The sequence below is a fragment of the Ipomoea triloba genome, chromosome 3 (genome assembly GCF_003576645.1).
Source record: "Ipomoea triloba cultivar NCNSP0323 chromosome 3, ASM357664v1".
NCBI lineage: Eukaryota > Viridiplantae > Streptophyta > Magnoliopsida > Solanales > Convolvulaceae > Ipomoea > Ipomoea triloba.
This window is the reverse complement of record NC_044918.1, coordinates 3,134,622-3,151,390: the sequence shown is the minus strand read 5'-3', so window position 1 is coordinate 3,151,390 and position 16,769 is coordinate 3,134,622. Positions and strand designations below refer to the sequence as shown.

Below are 16,769 nucleotides of genomic sequence, written 5' to 3'. Positions count from 1 at the left end.
CGTCTGATTGTGCAGGAGGGCATTAAATTCCTGATCCATGGCATCCCGCCATTCAGAGTGCTTGACAGCCTGTGAGTGACACGTGGGATCAGTAAGACAAACCTGCACTGATAGGGCTGCAGGAGGTGGCCGAGACTTGCTCCTAGTATCCATGGCATGGGTACGCTCAGTTGGCCGTGTGGAACGACCACGGGGGCAACCTCGAGGACGCCGTTTAGCCACCACCGGATCCACAGAGGCAGGCTGCACGGCACCAGGGGAGGCAGAAGTATGCAGTACCGATTCCACCCAAGGATGAGACTGAGGACCTGAAGAAGGCTGCACAACAGGCTTAGAAATAAAAGGATAAACAGTCTCATCAAACCGAACATGTCTGCACACAAAAATCTTGTTAGTACGCAAGTCCATGCACCTGTACCCCCTAAAAGACTTAGGATAGCCTAAGAAGACACAAGGAGACGACCTATAAGACAATTTATGATGATTATAAGGCCGTAAATAAGGAAAACAAAGACACCCAAACACACGAAGAAAAGAATAAGATGGAGGAGAGTTATGCAGCATAAGATGAGGTGTAGAATTATTCAAGACAGGAGAAGGCATCCTGTTAATCAAGAAAACGGCAGTCTCAAAAGCATAATCCTAAAAACGGAAAGGCACAGAAGCCCGAGCCATTAAGGCAAGCCCGGTCTCAACAATATGCCTGTGTTTCCTCTCAACACGGCCATTCTGTTTATGTGTATAGGCACAAGATTGCCTATGACGAATACCCAGCTGCACAAACACAGAGTGAAGTTTCTTATACTCAGCCCCAAAATCAGACTGAATAGACTTAATTTTACGGCCAAAGGAATGCTCAACTAAAAGGCGAAAACGATCAACGATAGCATATAAATCTGATTTTAATTTCATTGGAAAAAACCAGGTAAAACGAGAATAGTCATCCACAAAAATCACAAAGTAACGAAAACCAGTAGACGAAAACAAAGGAGCAGGGCCCCAAATGTCAGTATAGACCAAATCAAGAATTGCCGAACTAGAAGACTCAACTCATGACAGAGGAAATCGCGCAGATTTTCCTAGCTGACACGCAGAACACAAACTAGAAGTACAAGACACACGACTAGACCCACTAACTAAGCAAGATTGTAAAATGCGATCAAGAGCACGCTGATGTGGATGACCCAAGCGATCGTGCCAAGTGGAAGCCGAAGCACGAGCACTCAAAAAAGCAGATGGAGACGAACTCGGAATCGGAAGCTGATAAAGCCGGCCTGAACTATTGCCCCGAAGAAGGATCTCCTTGGTGACGGAATCCTTTATAACAAAGAATGACGAATGAAATTCAAAGAAAACGTTATTATCAGTCGCAAAGAGCTGAACCGAGAGCAAAGAAGTGGAAAGATTAGGAACATGCAAAATACTAGACAAATCAAGATTCCTAGATGAGGTAGGTAAAGACGCATGTCCAATACGACTAATAGATAATTGCGTACCATCACCGACACGAAGCGTGTCACTGCCTATGTATTCCTCGGAGGTAGAAAGAGCTGCAATGTCAGGTGTAGCATGGTGAGTTGCGCCCGTGTCAGGGAACCAGGTGTGAGTCCCCGGGATATCAGCAACCGAACTACGATGATAAGCAACATTAGCCTGAGCTTGAGGAAAAAACCCGGGCGGTAACCTGTAGCAAGCAAAAGCAGAATGACCAAAGGTGCCACAAATTTGACACGTGGGCTGCCAGTTGGATGATCGACCCCTGCCTCTGTTATTGCCTTGCTGCCGACCCCCACGCGAGGAACTGCCGCCATGCGCCGAGCCACCGCGTCCGCGAGGATTTCCAGAACCAGACCGCCCCGCGGCACCACGCGACCTACGAATGAACTGATCACCGGCGATAAATTCTTGAGCCCCCAGGAAGTCGGCAAGCTCCTGCAACGTTACCGGAGCACCACGAACTGCAAGAGAGCCGGTCAGAATACGAAACTCCGATCGAAGCCCGCGAAACACGTAGAGATTTTGTTCTACGAGTGACACCGGCCGACCGGCGAGTGCAAGGCCTTCAATGATCATCTGAGCCCGACCAATATAATCTGCCGTAGACGCATCACCCTGCCGGAGTTGCTGAAGCTGACCGAGAAGATGGAGGATCCGAGCATGCGACGCCGACGCAAGAGACTGCTCGATAACCTCCCAGACAGCCCGCGACGTCGACTTCCCGACTGCCAAGGACATGACTTCATCGGACAAGGAGGAGACGAGCATGGAGAGGACACCTTGATCACGCCGCACCCAGGTTTGATACTCCGGATTCGGTCGAGATGTTGCAGCCGCACCTGTGCCGGTGACAATCACCGAACTTGGACAGGGGAATGATCCATCAACAAACCCCATTAATTCGTTGCCGCGAAGAAACGGAACAACTTGGGTACGCCAAAATAAATAATTATGATGTGTGAGATTCACGCTAATGTAGTGATGAGCGGAAGAAAGAGATGTTACGGCGGGGGGAACCGTAGAACCAGTAGCAACATCGGAGACAGTCCGTTCAGAGGAGTTAACAGATCCGTCATACTCAGCCATTAGAATAATGGGAGAAAAATCCCTAGCTAACTGTTACCAGATGAGAACTGTTGTATTGATATTCACAACTCTAAACCATAATCTGTACAAGGTATAAGTATATATACAGAGTTGAAGGTAAAGATAGACTAGGACAAGGAGTCATAACCTAACACAATCTCTAGAGTCCTAATAGTTATAACTATTTTTTGTTCTTTAGAATTTAGATATGCTTGAAATGACGAGTTTGGTCATTTTGATTAATATTAGATTATATTTGTATACAAATTAATAAAAATAAATAAATAGCAATAATAATTATTATCAGATTTAAAAAACAAAAATCAAACCAAAACAAAACAAAAAAGTGTTTCTATCTGTGGAATAAAATATAGTGTCACACAAAAACATGGCTATCTGAACCGTACCCTGGTGTGAAAGACCAACCTGAACACGTACGAGTGACCAATTACGTGCGAATGCACTAGTGGTTGTAGCCTCTATAGGATATGATATTGACTCGTGAGTTGCCGCCATAATCTTCTTCTAATTAATACGACCATTCACACTATTGGTGCGGATTATAATCTTATGCGGTTTGCTACATAAAATATTTCTTTTTACAGTCAAATAAGCTTTTATAATTTCAAAGGCTCCTAAAATTTCTAAGTCTTTCAAACTGTTAAGATGCGGATTCTAATTATCATAACCTTTCACAACTTTTGGCTTGTCCAATTAATTTGAAAGTTATTATTATTATTATTATTTTGGTGGGCCAATATATATTTATTTAGAGATGAATAAATTGATATATCGAATTTATATAAAAAAATATAAAAAATAATACAAGATTATGATTTTCTTTTAAAAAAATAATCCCCAAAAGAAAAGAACAGAATATGAAAAATTTGAGTCGTTTGTAACAAACACTCTTCTCCCCTTGAGGGTGCTAGGAGTGCTGTAGCGTTAGTATTCCAGGATAAAATGGACTACAGTAATATAGTTAATGAGCACTCAAGTTATATTACTCTCGACGAACAAGAACGATAGGAGAGCACTTTAATTTTTTTTTTATCGGAAGTGTTGGCATAATAGGAAGGAAAAAGATTTTACGAGAGAGGGAGAGGAAAACAAAAAGTGTTTTTGTGTTCTCGAAATAAGCAGGCCAAAAACAATCATGCCCAACATCAAGTATTTATAGGGGATGGTGAAATAATTAGCAATATACAATGGCATTAATAATCTAATTTAAAATCAAATTTGTAACCTTCATAACATACATTTTAATACGGAAATAACATATGCTGCTACATATGTTAATTCACATGTCTTCTTTACTTTCTGTCATTGTTATTGTTTTTTGTTCTTATTAATATTTACAAATGAACACTTTTCTTTGTATTAACTTCCTCCCTATTTGTGTTAAGTACTCTATAATTTGACGACATAACTGTTTCTTTTCATAAGGAATGCTTTATATTTGAGTTTTATCATAATTAAAGTTGACATAATTTACTGAATACTTGAATAGATACTATGAATAGGTTATAGCGTAGTGAAAGAAATTTCCAATTTCTCTGATTTAGACAATGGAGAATTTGGCGGCTCATGGTAGAAAATAGAATCTAACTGGATTTTGACAAGATGACAGTTTGCTAGTTTGGGCTTGACCCAATTCGGACAATATTCCAACTCAATACTAAAAAACAAAACATCATTATTGTAAAAAAAAACTATCTGTTCAAATTACAACCTGTTTATTATCTAACAAAATCGAAACTCTGATAACTTCAGTTCTTAGCTTCTTAAAGCCTCAATGTAAGATCTGGTCCAGACTCACCCTGGTGCAGAAATGTTGTCGTTTGTGCATAGCCTGTGCTTGAATTTCCCGTGAAAGCATAACTTGAGCGGCTAAGTAAAGCAGGCACAAATTCTGGGCTGGTTTTCAATTCTAGTGGCTTCATCATTGCTTTGATTTGCAGCGATCTGGGTGTAGAGCCACGCAGAGGCAGATAAACCATGTTGGGAAATTTCTCTGATAAAACAGCCATTTGCATCGTCCGTTTGGCTAGTATTCGCTCCCTTTTATGAGCGTTCTGGTGACCCCCAAGAGCCTGTGAGCTGCAGAATTTTCGGTGGCAGAAATTGCATTTGAAAGCTCTTGTAAAGACTGATGATCTTGTTGTTGTCATCTGGGTTGAAACTTCATTATTGCTGGTTTCGGTTGATAGGCGTTTCGAGTCTTGGCCTGCCCGTAATTCATCACAGCCTGCAGAATTAAAGCTGCAGAGAGATAGGTCAAGTGAAACAACAGGCTCTGAACACAACTGATAACTGTCCATTAGGCTGTTCTTTGACAGTTGCAGGAAGCCGACACGATCGATCAATATATTTGCCTCACTACTGGATCACTGACTGCATTATGTAACAAATAAGTTTTGATTCTAAACACCAAAATGATAAATGTTTGAAGCTCAATTTAGTAGCATGAGGAAAAACAATATAACTTGTTTCGAATCTAGCTACTTCTACTGCTAAATTCTAGATCAGAGCTAGAAACAGTGAAATTCAAGCTTCATTTTGGTATACAGGAAAAGAAAGAATGGATCTTTATAATCCCAGAATGATTGATCAATAAAAATCAAATCATCAGCTAATTCCAATGAAATTAAACAATAACATACAGCTTTCAATCTGAACTGCTAAGTGGAGATTAACAACAAATTAAAGACTAAAGAAATCAAGGGCAGAACGGAGTTACTAACCAGCTCCCTGAGAGTAGCACTCAAAAATGGGCATGTATAGTAAAAGCCCCATTTCAAAGTTGAAAAGTTCACAGGGGTTTTGGATCCAGCTGGGAATTGTACTCTGGAGTTGATAATCTGAGTATGTTTGGGTTAATATATAGTAACCTTTGGTTCAGCGCAAAGTGGTAAATGTTTATTTATAGAACAGCAAACGCTGAGACGGCACGTTGCCGGGGGGGGCGGGTGAGGTGAATAATGAGATTACACATTTATAATTTATATTTTATACATCATATGCTAAATTCGGTTGTGGAGTTTAGTAGTGGTGTGTGGCGGCTAAGAAAAGAGAAAAAAGGTACAATTACTTACAGTGGTGGGGTTGTTAAGGAGAAGAGAAAGGGTATGTGATGATGACATGATACATACCAAATTTAGAGGTTATCTGGAAAGCAAAGTAGTGGCCGGAAATGGTGACAAAAGTGAAAGAACAGTTAACCTAGGACTAGCACAACAGTAGTAGTAGTCATTTATATAATGTAGTCCCACCTGTCGTTTTCTGCTCTCCATGTGCATTCTAAAACCAAAACCGACGCTCTGAGCTAGCTGGTCTATATATAACATATATAAATCATAATAAAGTCCAAAGTACGTGTTGCAGTCGACTTAGACATCCTCGTCGCGCTCGTCTCTCTGGGTGTTTCATTTATAGTGGCAATGTCTTACGTTCTACAATTGCCTACTGTCCGGCGCCTACTAAACCAAAAAGGCACAGCTATCCCACATGCTTCTTCACAGGAATTGCGCCCTCTTTTCAGTTCTAAATCCCTTATATTATTACTCCCTTTTATTCCACGTGTAGGCAAATTTTACTGTGGACCCTGGTCCAAAAAGGTGCCGTCACTATTACAATAATATATTTAGTTACAAATTGTACATTTATTGTGACCCCTATTGTTATCACTTAAATATTACTTTGAGTGTATGTAAACATTATCACAAAAGTCTTGAGTAATTGTGACAACTTTTCAAAAGTCGTCACTATTATAATAGTGATGGAGGATATAGTAACCACAGGTGACGATTTCAAAAAGTGGTCACTAATTTCAATAGTGACCAAAATCGGTAGTTTCGGTGACAACTTCTATTATCACTAAATGTGAAATTTTTTGTAGTGATAAAGATAATTATTATACATAACAACAAAAAGAAACTTTCAACAAAACATTGGCATTTTAGCAACAAAGAATAGGGAAAAATTAAAGACCAAGCAAATTAATTAAAATTACACAAAACTTGAGGTTAGTTAGCAATTAACATTCCTGATTTACCCCGACACTTGATTAATCAACCAAAACCATGCAAAAAAACAGGGAATAAAATTTTTAAATATCTTTTATTTTAAGTCATTGATCTTCACATTTTAATCAATTGGATTTGTCCACACAGACTCATGAAAAAGGTGAAATCATATAATCATTAGCTATATATATATATATATATATATATATATATATATATATATATATATATATATATATATAGAGAGAGAGAGAGAGAGAGAGAGAGTATCTATATATAGTATTATATACAGTACACACACACATATTCTAATTGTCTGGCCAAATAGCCCGTCGGGTTAGCCCGATTCAACCCGATAGCCCCATAGGATGTACTAGCCCAATTAGTTCAAATTTTTATCAGTTGTTATACGGTGTATCATGGTCCCCAATGCATTGTGGACCATGGTCACAAAACGCCGTCGTTTCATCAAGTAAAAGAAAAGGCTGCGATGGAGCTTCATAAAGGATTCTACAGTTCATTTCAAAAGATACTGCCTCACATTAGTTTTTATATTATCAAATGAAACTGTAGTTATATAGAAATGTAAGTGTGTAACTATAGTTGTGTTGAAAGGAAACTGCATTGTATATAAAATGAAACTGAATAACAATTTTACATTTTTGGGTGTATACTGTCCAATGAAAAATGTAATTATATTCAAATGATATTGTAGTTGTGTTTAAAGGAAACTGCAGTGTATTATAAAAAAAATTGTAGTTGTGTTGAAAGAAAACTGAATAACAGTTTCACATATTTGAGTGTATAATGTCGAATGAAACTGCAGTTATACCGAAAAGAAACTGCAGTTGTGTTGAAATGTAACTTCAGTATATAAAAACTGAAAGTGAAGGGCACGGAATGGAGGCCGTTTCAGTCGTATGTTTTCATTAATCAAAACGACGTCGTTTTGATGCATGGTCAACAGTAAAATTTGCGATTTTTTATTGGGTTGATTTTTTTAGTCATAACTGATATATGCTATTTTGTACAATTATTCACCCCTTATTCTAGTTGTTTTGAAGGTTATTTTCTGTATCCTAGTGAAATTGGGAATTGTTTATGTGTTATATTGTCCAAGTGCTGATTTATCTACAAGGAACAACAAAGGAAGAATATTGGAGCATTTTGGACAAGTTCTGGAAGAAAAAGGAATTACAAGGAAGAATACAAATTGGAAAAGAAGTGGAAGTTGCCTAATGGGCCAAAACCCATCTACCTCCTATATATTTGACCTATTCTCTACAATTGAAGGAGGTTCCCTTACAAGTTCTAAACCCTAGCTTTTAGTTTATATTTCCCCAGCATAGTTTAGACTAGTTTTACATTAGATTAGTTAATTTCAAGATTGGAATCAAAGATTGAAGATTGGATTTGTTCTTTATCAATTAAGTTTCTCTTCCCTTTATATTTCTTGCAATGTTTATCTTTAATTCTTGCTTTGTTGTGTTTACTCCCATCATGGGGGAGTAATTCGCTTATGGGTTTGGATTAGGGGTTCATTGTTAATCTTGATGTTCGGTTTATGATTAATTGCATAAAGGGATTGAATCTTTTGCCTAGGGTTTATGTTGATTTGGGGATTTCTCTGCACTAGTTATTGGTTTGTGGCCAGAATTAATTGCTAGTCTAGGAGAGAGATTCATTACAACGACAGTTGGATGGAGACCTCGAGCCTTACCAATTTCAACCTAATTTTCCTGCTATGAAAGTAGAGGTAATATTGGGGGCTTACAATGCTTAGGTGCTTAAGGTTATGATTGATGCATCACGATAGTGGGGCAATCTTAGCCTAATTCTCTTATTGATTACGAAAGTAGTTGAGTAGAATTCTTCTGTGCATTGCCCATATATCCCTTGGTTAATTATTCTTTCCCTAATCCTGAGCTTGTTAGAACATCAAGGTTACAATCCCCCTAATCTGGCCCATACTTTTACCATATAGTTTACATCCTAATTAATTGTTTTCTTTTATTCCACATCATTTAGTCTTTGTTACTTGGATTCTATAAATTCACATACTCTAGTGCCTGGTAATTCACACAATTTCGTGCCATAGCCCCAATCCTCAGCGAAACGACATTACACCCTTTTTACACTCATCATTTGTGCTCATCAATAACCCTATAATTTTCGGGTCTTATTGGGCTAGTCGATTGGTTTAGAGCTAAGATTGACATCCTTACTTATGATCCATAAATGGCAGCACCGGCCGGGTGATAGATTATTTCTCCAAGGTCAATTAGAATACAGAGGCTAATTTTTTAGATTAATTCAGTCATCTTGAAGTTTAGTGGCCCTATATGAGCACTGGCCAGCAAATTTGTGATAGCTATTTTGTGAAGGATAACATATTTCGAGCTCAGAAATGTTGCCAGCAGGTCTTGTTGATCACTTAGCCAACTCAATACAACTCCTTCAATTCTGTACTGTGATGAAAATGTTCTTCCACAGACAGTGTTGATTAGGAATTGCTTAATCATGTAGAAAGAGGGAGTTGAAAGCCATTGTATTCACAACGACTGCACAACATGCAGGTCCTGTTTGGTAAATGGCTTGATGGATATATTAGGAAGTGGAGCGGAGCGAACCGACCCGGAGGAGCGGAGCAAGGAGGACCCGAGCGAACCCGGACCCGAGATCAAGCTCCGTGTAGGCCATGGCTCGAGTGCCGACCCCGGGTCGGCACTCCATGACTTTGGTAGACTTGGGCCGTGGTTGGTGTCGACCCCGGGTCGGCACCTTGGACCTCGGGTTAGCCTTAGGCTGTGGTGGGTGTCGACCCCGGGTCGACACCTGAGACCTCGATTTGGGCCTTAAGCCGTGGTTGGAGCCGACCCCGGGTCGGCACCTTGGGCCTCGGCTGGGTTGCCGACCCCGGGTCGGTCTTGAGGGCTCGGTCAAAGAAGGACTCAGGGGGCCCACGGTCAAAGTTTGTTACAACCAACCCCCGTTTTATGGGGGCGGTTAGAGAGCTTTGTAGTATAAAATAGCCCATTGTTGTCTTAACAAGACATGTTATCCTAATTGTCCTAATACAACACCCTTTGTAATATTCTTACACACTATATTTAATACAAGAATTGTCCCCGCGACATTCATCCATTATCTTTCCTATCAAATCGTCTATTCACTATTTACTATTATTTATTCGGGTTTAATGATTCGGGCTACCCCGGGTTAATTAAATCCATCATCGGTGCTTTCATTGAGAGTCGACATCAGGCTCAAGCGTGCTAGTTATCCCTAGCTATGATAAGATCGAGATCCAACTCTCACAACTCACACGGTTCCCGTAACGCCCCAATCACCCCAAGCGGGAAAGGTTAGAACGGGACCGCAAGCAATCAGCGAACCCTCTCCGTGAGGTCGGCAGGGGACCTAAGGGAGCATCTCACCAATAATCGTAACGGTGGATCATGCCGTACCGCCCTTCGACAAGTCCCAGCCCCCCGGAGGGTTGGGCTGCCATTTACTATCGCTCTCACCCGCCTCGTGTAGGGGCCCCAAGGAGGTGTCCGAGCTCCCATCTCGGCCCCGAGGCCTCTCGGGGAGTGCCGACCTTCACCCCGACCCCCTGAGAGTGCGTAGTAGGCCAGCACCCGGCTCCCCCAAGCCCCAAACACTCACGCCGAGGGGGAGGTCAACTCACCCCGACCGTCTTGTTGGCGTGGAGGAGGTGAGGTTAATCAAGACAAGCAAAAACACTAGGGAGTGAGTAGGGGGTGACCAACCCGATCCAAGTCCACCTTGATGTAGTTGGGCACCCGCGCACCGGTCCAGGACTGGCTATGGCCAAGGCCGACCGTGAACGACCCCCCGGTAGAGGAATCATTCCCACGAAGGTCGCCAAGCCGTGGGCTCTAGGCCTTGCCGCGACGTGCACAAACCTCCCGGGTGGGGCGGTCGAGGAAAACTAATGACTGAGCCCCAACTCTCACCATGAGGAGGTCGAGTAGCTTTGGAAGAGAGTGGACAAGCTCTAGGAAGGGGTGGTCGCACTCCAACAAGATACCACGACCTTGTTGACCCACCTCGTGGAGGGACTCTAAGGAGGTGTTCGGGCCTCTCCCCCCCCCCCAAGCCCGACCCCACCCCTCTCAGCCATCATGAGGAGCGGATTGGACCCCCAGGAGTTTCAAGCCAGTATTGTTATTCCAGAAAAGGTGCACTTGGTAACCCACCCCGGAAGCCTGAAGCTATTTTAGTTTCAAAGATAAATGGGGACTTGACCCCAAACATCGACATATGTTCTCCCTAGTAGATTGGCAAGGTCCAACCTCGCCTAGCAAGGCAATGTAATCAACCCTATGGTCGCGACCGTGCGTGCCGGTCCCGACCTTGGCATTCCCTATGGTAGTACAGGGGGGACGCCCCCACTCACTACCTAGCGGAAGAACCTATTATGGGCAGCTCGCCCCTTGACAAGGCCGAGGCCAAGCGGGTGAGGAGAACCAACTTGTTCCTCGGTGATACACTCTACAGGAAGTCAAGTCTCGAGGCCTACCCGGTCCTCCCCGTGGAAGCACGACCTACCTGCTAGCTAGACCATATCAAACAGTACAAGGAGACGGGAGTCCTACCCCCGGACGGGGCGGAAACCAAGCTTGTGAAGAGGAAAGCTCCAACCTACCCGCTCCTCGGGGACATGCTCTACAAGAGGTCCTACGACAACACCCTGTTGCGCTGCTTGTACCCTGAAGAGGCGAGGTCTGTCATAGAGGAGATCTAGAGGGCAGCTGCGTAGCCCACCAAGGGGCCTGCACCATGGCTAGGAGAGCAATCCTACAATGCTACTTCTGGCCCAGCATGGCCAAGAAATGCACTAAGTCACTAACTATGCAAGGAGTTTCTCAACCTATTAACAACTACGACGGCACCCTGTTGCGCTGCTTGTACCCTGACGAGGTGAGGCCCGTCATAGAGGTGATCCACGAAGGCAGCTGCGCAGCCTCCTAGGGTGCCTGCACCACGGCTAGGAGGGCAATCTTACAATGCTACTCCTAGCCCAGCATGGCCAAGGAATGCGCTAAGTCGCAAACTATGCAAGGAGTTGCTCAACCCGTCAACAATTCCAAGTTGACCCGGGCAGGTCAGCCACCAACTACACCCCGATCAGCTCGGTCATCCCATTCTCAAGGTGGGGGGGTAAACTTAGTCGGAGCCCTACCCATGCAGTCGGGCAAGAGGAGGTACCTAATAGTAGCGGCGGATTTATGAATCGACAAGAGGACCTTGGGTTGAGGAGCTAGACGCCACCCTGTGCGCCCACCGCACCATGCCTAGTATGGAATGCTGAACATTTATTGAAGTACTATCAGTAATTCATTTGTTAGAAGGTGGTCCGTCCTCTTCATTTCAATAAACTTTGTGAAATTTTAGCCATGGATGATTCATTTTCACTACTTTTAGGGGGGAAGGGGGGTACCTACCCGACCTCTCCAATCATACCCTAAGGGGGCACGAGGTCCGACCTCGCGTACTAACCCTGACGGAAGAGCTTGACGACCCGACGTCCAAGAACACGGGTCGGAGGGTTATCGTACCCTAAGGGGGCACGAGGTCCGACCTCGCGTACCAACCCCGACGGAAGAGCTTGACGACCCGACGTCCAAGGACACGGGTCGGAGGGCTATCGTACCCTAAGGGGGCACGAGGTCCGACCTCGCGTACCAACCCCGACGGAAGAGCTTGACGACCCAACGTCCAAGGACACGGGTCAGAGGGCTATCGTACCCTAAGGGGGCATGAGGCCCGACCTCGCGCACCAACCCCAACGGAAGAGTTTTTGGCTCGAGAGTACCCTTGGCCAAATAACTACATACTACCAAAAAAAAAAAAACAAAAACAAACAAAGGTAGTCCATAGCGAGAGGGGTCCGACCCCCAAATCAAGCCCAAGCCCCGAGCTTGGACCAAGCAAAGGCATCGCCGCCACAACGGAGCTAGGCCTTGGCCGAGGCTAGGTCCGCGACTCCAACCAACCTCACCTCGGCAATGTTTTGGTCGAGCGGGGGTCGGTCAAGTGCCTTGTTCGAGCCCACCTCGGACGTACTTCGACCGACCCGGGGTTGGACGAGTGCTCAGGCTACCATGGTGAAACGAGTGGTGAACACACCAATCGGGGGCTCGAGTGGAGGTGCGAAATTATCCTTGTTGTAGGTCTCGATGTCCCGTTTGAACTACTCGGACTCCTTGTAGGCAGGGATGGCACCGACAAGCTCCTCAGCATGTTTCTTCTCAGTGGTGGCCTAGTCCAATGCTAGGCGCTTCTCCATCTCTGACACATGCTCCTTCGAGGCCTCAAACTCGTCGAAAACATTGGTGCACCCAAGGAGAGCCTGAAAGTTAAAAGGGCAAAATATGCAACGTGCAGTAGACTTAATGAAATTTTGAAAGCAAACAATGGAAGGGGAGTACCTCAACCAGCCATGCACTAGCCTCATTCACGCCCCTACTGCCCAGGTCGTGAGACGAGAGTAATGATTCGGGCTACCCCGGGTTAATTAAATCCATCATGGATGTTGGCTGTTTGGGTTAGAAGATATGATTTGTTGATAATATTAGCTGATTGTAGAAAGTTGTTTGATAAATTGGCTGTTAGCTGATAATTATTTGGTATAATTTCTTTTCTCAAAAAACTAATTGAAAAGACTGTAGCCTTTTGAACCAAACAACTAATTGTGGTCAAATAAGCCAAAATTGACTGATAGGCTGATTATTTACCAAACAGGTAGCAATGCATGGTGACATAGTAGAAATATGTTTAATTTCTTTTAAAAAAAAAAACAAAAATGGAGAACATGGTACAGTATAAATTAAACAAATTTCTACTATGTTACAGATTGTGCCATGTTTGTCAAAAGATCTGACTGCCATGGCCCAACCAAATTTCTAGCTGTAATATTTTTATTTTATTTTTTTGTTGAAAAAGAATTCTATTACATGTGCTTCCAATTTGTATTCTGGTCGGTATTGATAAGTTATTTTTTCATGTAAGTCTCGGTAGAAGTGTTTACATCATGATTTTAAGAGTTAAATTAAAAATTGAGTGTAGAGAATGAGGTCTACATATTATTTTCTATTAAAAAACATAAGTTAAATGCTCCTCTTCTGCCCCTCTAAATTTATTCATTTGCTCATAATAATAAACTTTTTACCTGCTTTGATATCAATTGTCAAATCAAACACTTACCATTACACCAAACTATAACTAGTAGTGAATATATATAATTTTATTTCTTTATACTTGCATATTAGCCAGTGCCTATATTCCATAGAGTATGCTGAACTTGACCCTCCAAGTTTTCTCCCAACATCTGCCAAATTTAAATTTTTTGGAAACTCATTTCTTTTTATTACCACGGTAGACGTATGGAAAACCAATGAAAATTTTAATTTTGAAAATTTCTATACATCCATCTGTTCCTATTTTTGTTTATTATTATCAAAACGCTTATTATTACATCAGAACTAAAGTTATAATTAGTAACAAATATACAATATAATTTTATTTTCTTATAATAATTCGCAACACATTTCAATTACAAAATATCAAACTTTGCTCTTCAACCCACCCAACATTCATTTTGCTCCTTTCAATTTGCTGCTATGAAAGTGATAGATCTCAAAATAAGATCGAGTAGGGAAAACAATATCCTCTAAGTAATACACATTGGGTTTATCTCCCAACTTGCAGGGGGTGTTTTTAGACCATGAACACTAAATCTTAATTACCTCACATCATTATCACCATCATCAAGAACCTTCTACCCTTTTCCTCTAATAAAAGCATAAAAAGCATCCAGTAAAATTCACAAGGAGCTGGACAAGCCAACGACTATATACAGTGAGCAATATGTAATCAGGTAGCCGGACAACTATTGCTCGTTAGGTACAATTAAGGTGTGTTTGGTTTATGAGTTTACACATTAGTAATAGAAATTAAAATCATAGTTAGTGTTTGGTTGACTACTTTTTAAAACAACTATGAAATCTAATTACCCGTTCATTAAAAATCTCATTGCCTAATTAAAAACAGGTATCATTCCATCTTAATGCTTTTAGATTTTCGTATTGATTTTTTTGGTTCATATTGGTGCTTTGGATGTCATTATATTAGATTAATTGCCTTGATTTTTTTTTTGTTTTTTTTAAATATTTTTAAAACTTTTATTCCCATTGTAATGTCATATATAACCGAACATCAGGTAATCATTTCAATTATACCCTACTACCAAACATGCAAAATACTTTCACCAAAACTCATTACTTTTTTTTTTTTTTTTTTGTAGCTCAGGGTTTTCACAGTTTGACACATTGACTAACTCATTACTTTTTTTTTTTTTTGTGTAGCTCAGGGTTTTCACCGTTGGACACATTGACTAACTCATTACTTTTTTTTTTTTGGTGTATTAGCTCAGAGTTTCCACCGTTGGACACAATGACTAATCCCCTCGCTGAAATGTTGACACCTCTATTAGGTGGAACAACTAGTCTAGAGATTTAAGGCTACTTCATACCCAAAGTCAAGGATTGAACCCTTGACTTTTGGTTAAGAATGAATATCATGTATTTGATTCTCATTCCAATTACCATTTCCCGTGTGAACCAAACACACCCTTATATTCCTAGCTAGTTATATTTGCACCTCTTTCAACACTATCTTGCAAATCTTGCTAAAATTGGAAACTCACTATTCTTTAAAATGCATATATAGTTGTATTATAAGGAGATATTGTAGTGTAAACTGTTCACCAAATCTTATAATTGATAGATATTGATCTTACGTGACACATAAAAAAGGTGGGAATCGAAATGAGAAGAAATAGAAAAGAAAAACAGAAAAAGTTATACAGATTACAGATACCTCATTTTACTTTATAAATTTGGGCCTTTTGTTTTTGTGAAATCAATTAAAATATATGCCATATTAACAAGCCAAGACCTTAGTGTTGGACTCCCATTCAAGCTTCAGTGGAAATGATATTGACTCTTTGTACTTCAGTAGGTTGAGAAATCAGACCAACTTGATAGTACTAAAAATACGCCCTACAAAATAGATTAGAAGATGAGAGCCAAGTAGTATTACTCATTTTAGTTAGTACTTCATACTAGTGATAATTTTTCCTCCCCCTTTCTAAATTTTTTTAAACATAATCAAAATAAATCACATACAGAAAATAATATTTCTTGAAAATACAGTCCGAAATTTCCATTGAGAAAATGGGCACATTATATTCAACAACCGTGCCCTAACTAGGGCTTAATCTGCAACGAACAACCAAAAAAAGAAAAGGAGAGAAATTAATGAAGGAAAAGATGGACTACGTAGAGAATATACGGTGGTTGCAGAATGAGAGGAGAAACGAGTTACATACATGAGGAAGAAGTTACAGACAAGAGCTCATCCAAGAGATCAGATCCCAAGTCCTCAAAAACCAAAACACCATTATTCCCCTCCTCCTCCGCCTCTTTGCACGAATTTCCTTTACCTCGCCGGGTTCTTTTCCGGTGCTTCTCCTTCAGAGCTGCGGCCACGGACATCCCTTCTTTGCAGTCCACTTTTTCCAACAATTCGCGCACTAGCTCGGGCGGGAAGTTGAGGCAAGCCGAGGTGCCACGCATCGCTAGAGCGGCCTGGTCGTAAGCCAAAGCAGCATCCTCGGGGCTGTTGAAAGTTCCCAGCCAAACCCTCTTCCCACTCTGGGTTGAATCCCTAATCTCGGCAGCATATTTTCCCCATGGCCGCTTTCGTACACCTATGTAGTTGCTTGTCTTGGTGGAAGTATGTGCTTCCATTAAATTTTGGTAATTTAATTTGACTAGCTACCTTCCTCTTTCAGAATGTTTCTATTACAAAGTTAATGATATATTATGCTTAAGATGGAAAACTTGTGTAAGGAGTGAATAATGCAAGAACCATTGTTTTGGGCCTGGCTTTAAATACTACTACTGGGTTACTTTCAAGGTAAGCGTCTTGCACCCTGATGATTCAATATTGAAATTATTATTTTGGGTTTCTCTTTTATTTATTTATTTTAATCTCATCTGTTGGATGTAAGTTTGGATGGCGGAGTCCAACATCGTCGGTTACACAACAATGAAGAAATAAAGTTGTCTT

General features: G+C 41.5%; 2 protein-coding genes across 2 annotated transcripts; both read right to left on the bottom strand.

Annotated features, from left to right (window-relative positions):
• Nucleotides 1-4,165: 4,165 nt before the first annotated feature.
• On the bottom strand, nucleotides 4,166-5,531 carry LOC116014203 (zinc finger protein 4-like). The gene is made up of 2 exons (XM_031254204.1): nucleotides 5,328-5,531; nucleotides 4,166-4,977 (listed from the first exon to the last, which is right to left on the bottom strand). Exon 2 carries the CDS (start codon nucleotides 4,902-4,904, stop codon nucleotides 4,368-4,370), a length of 537 nt encoding a protein of 178 aa, XP_031110064.1. The 5' UTR covers nucleotides 4,905-4,977; nucleotides 5,328-5,531; the 3' UTR covers nucleotides 4,166-4,367.
• Nucleotides 5,532-15,911: 10,380 nt separating this feature from the next.
• Nucleotides 15,912-16,447, bottom strand: LOC116012196 (ethylene-response factor C3-like). Its single transcript, XM_031251678.1, has 2 exons — nucleotides 16,027-16,447; nucleotides 15,912-15,916 (listed from the first exon to the last, which is right to left on the bottom strand). The coding sequence occupies exons 1-2, from the start codon at nucleotides 16,445-16,447 to the stop codon at nucleotides 15,912-15,914; spliced, it is 426 nt and encodes a 141-aa protein (XP_031107538.1).
• Between the last annotated feature and the right edge of the window lie 322 nt (nucleotides 16,448-16,769).

What these genes read in the sequence shown, in the direction of transcription:
- LOC116014203 (XM_031254204.1), bottom strand. Translation starts at nt 4,904, where the DNA reads ATGGACAGTTATCAGTTGTGTTCAGAGCCTGTTGTTTCACTTGACCTA.
- LOC116012196 (XM_031251678.1), bottom strand. Translation starts at nt 16,447, where the DNA reads ATGGAAGCACATACTTCCACCAAGACAAGCAACTACATAGGTGTACGA.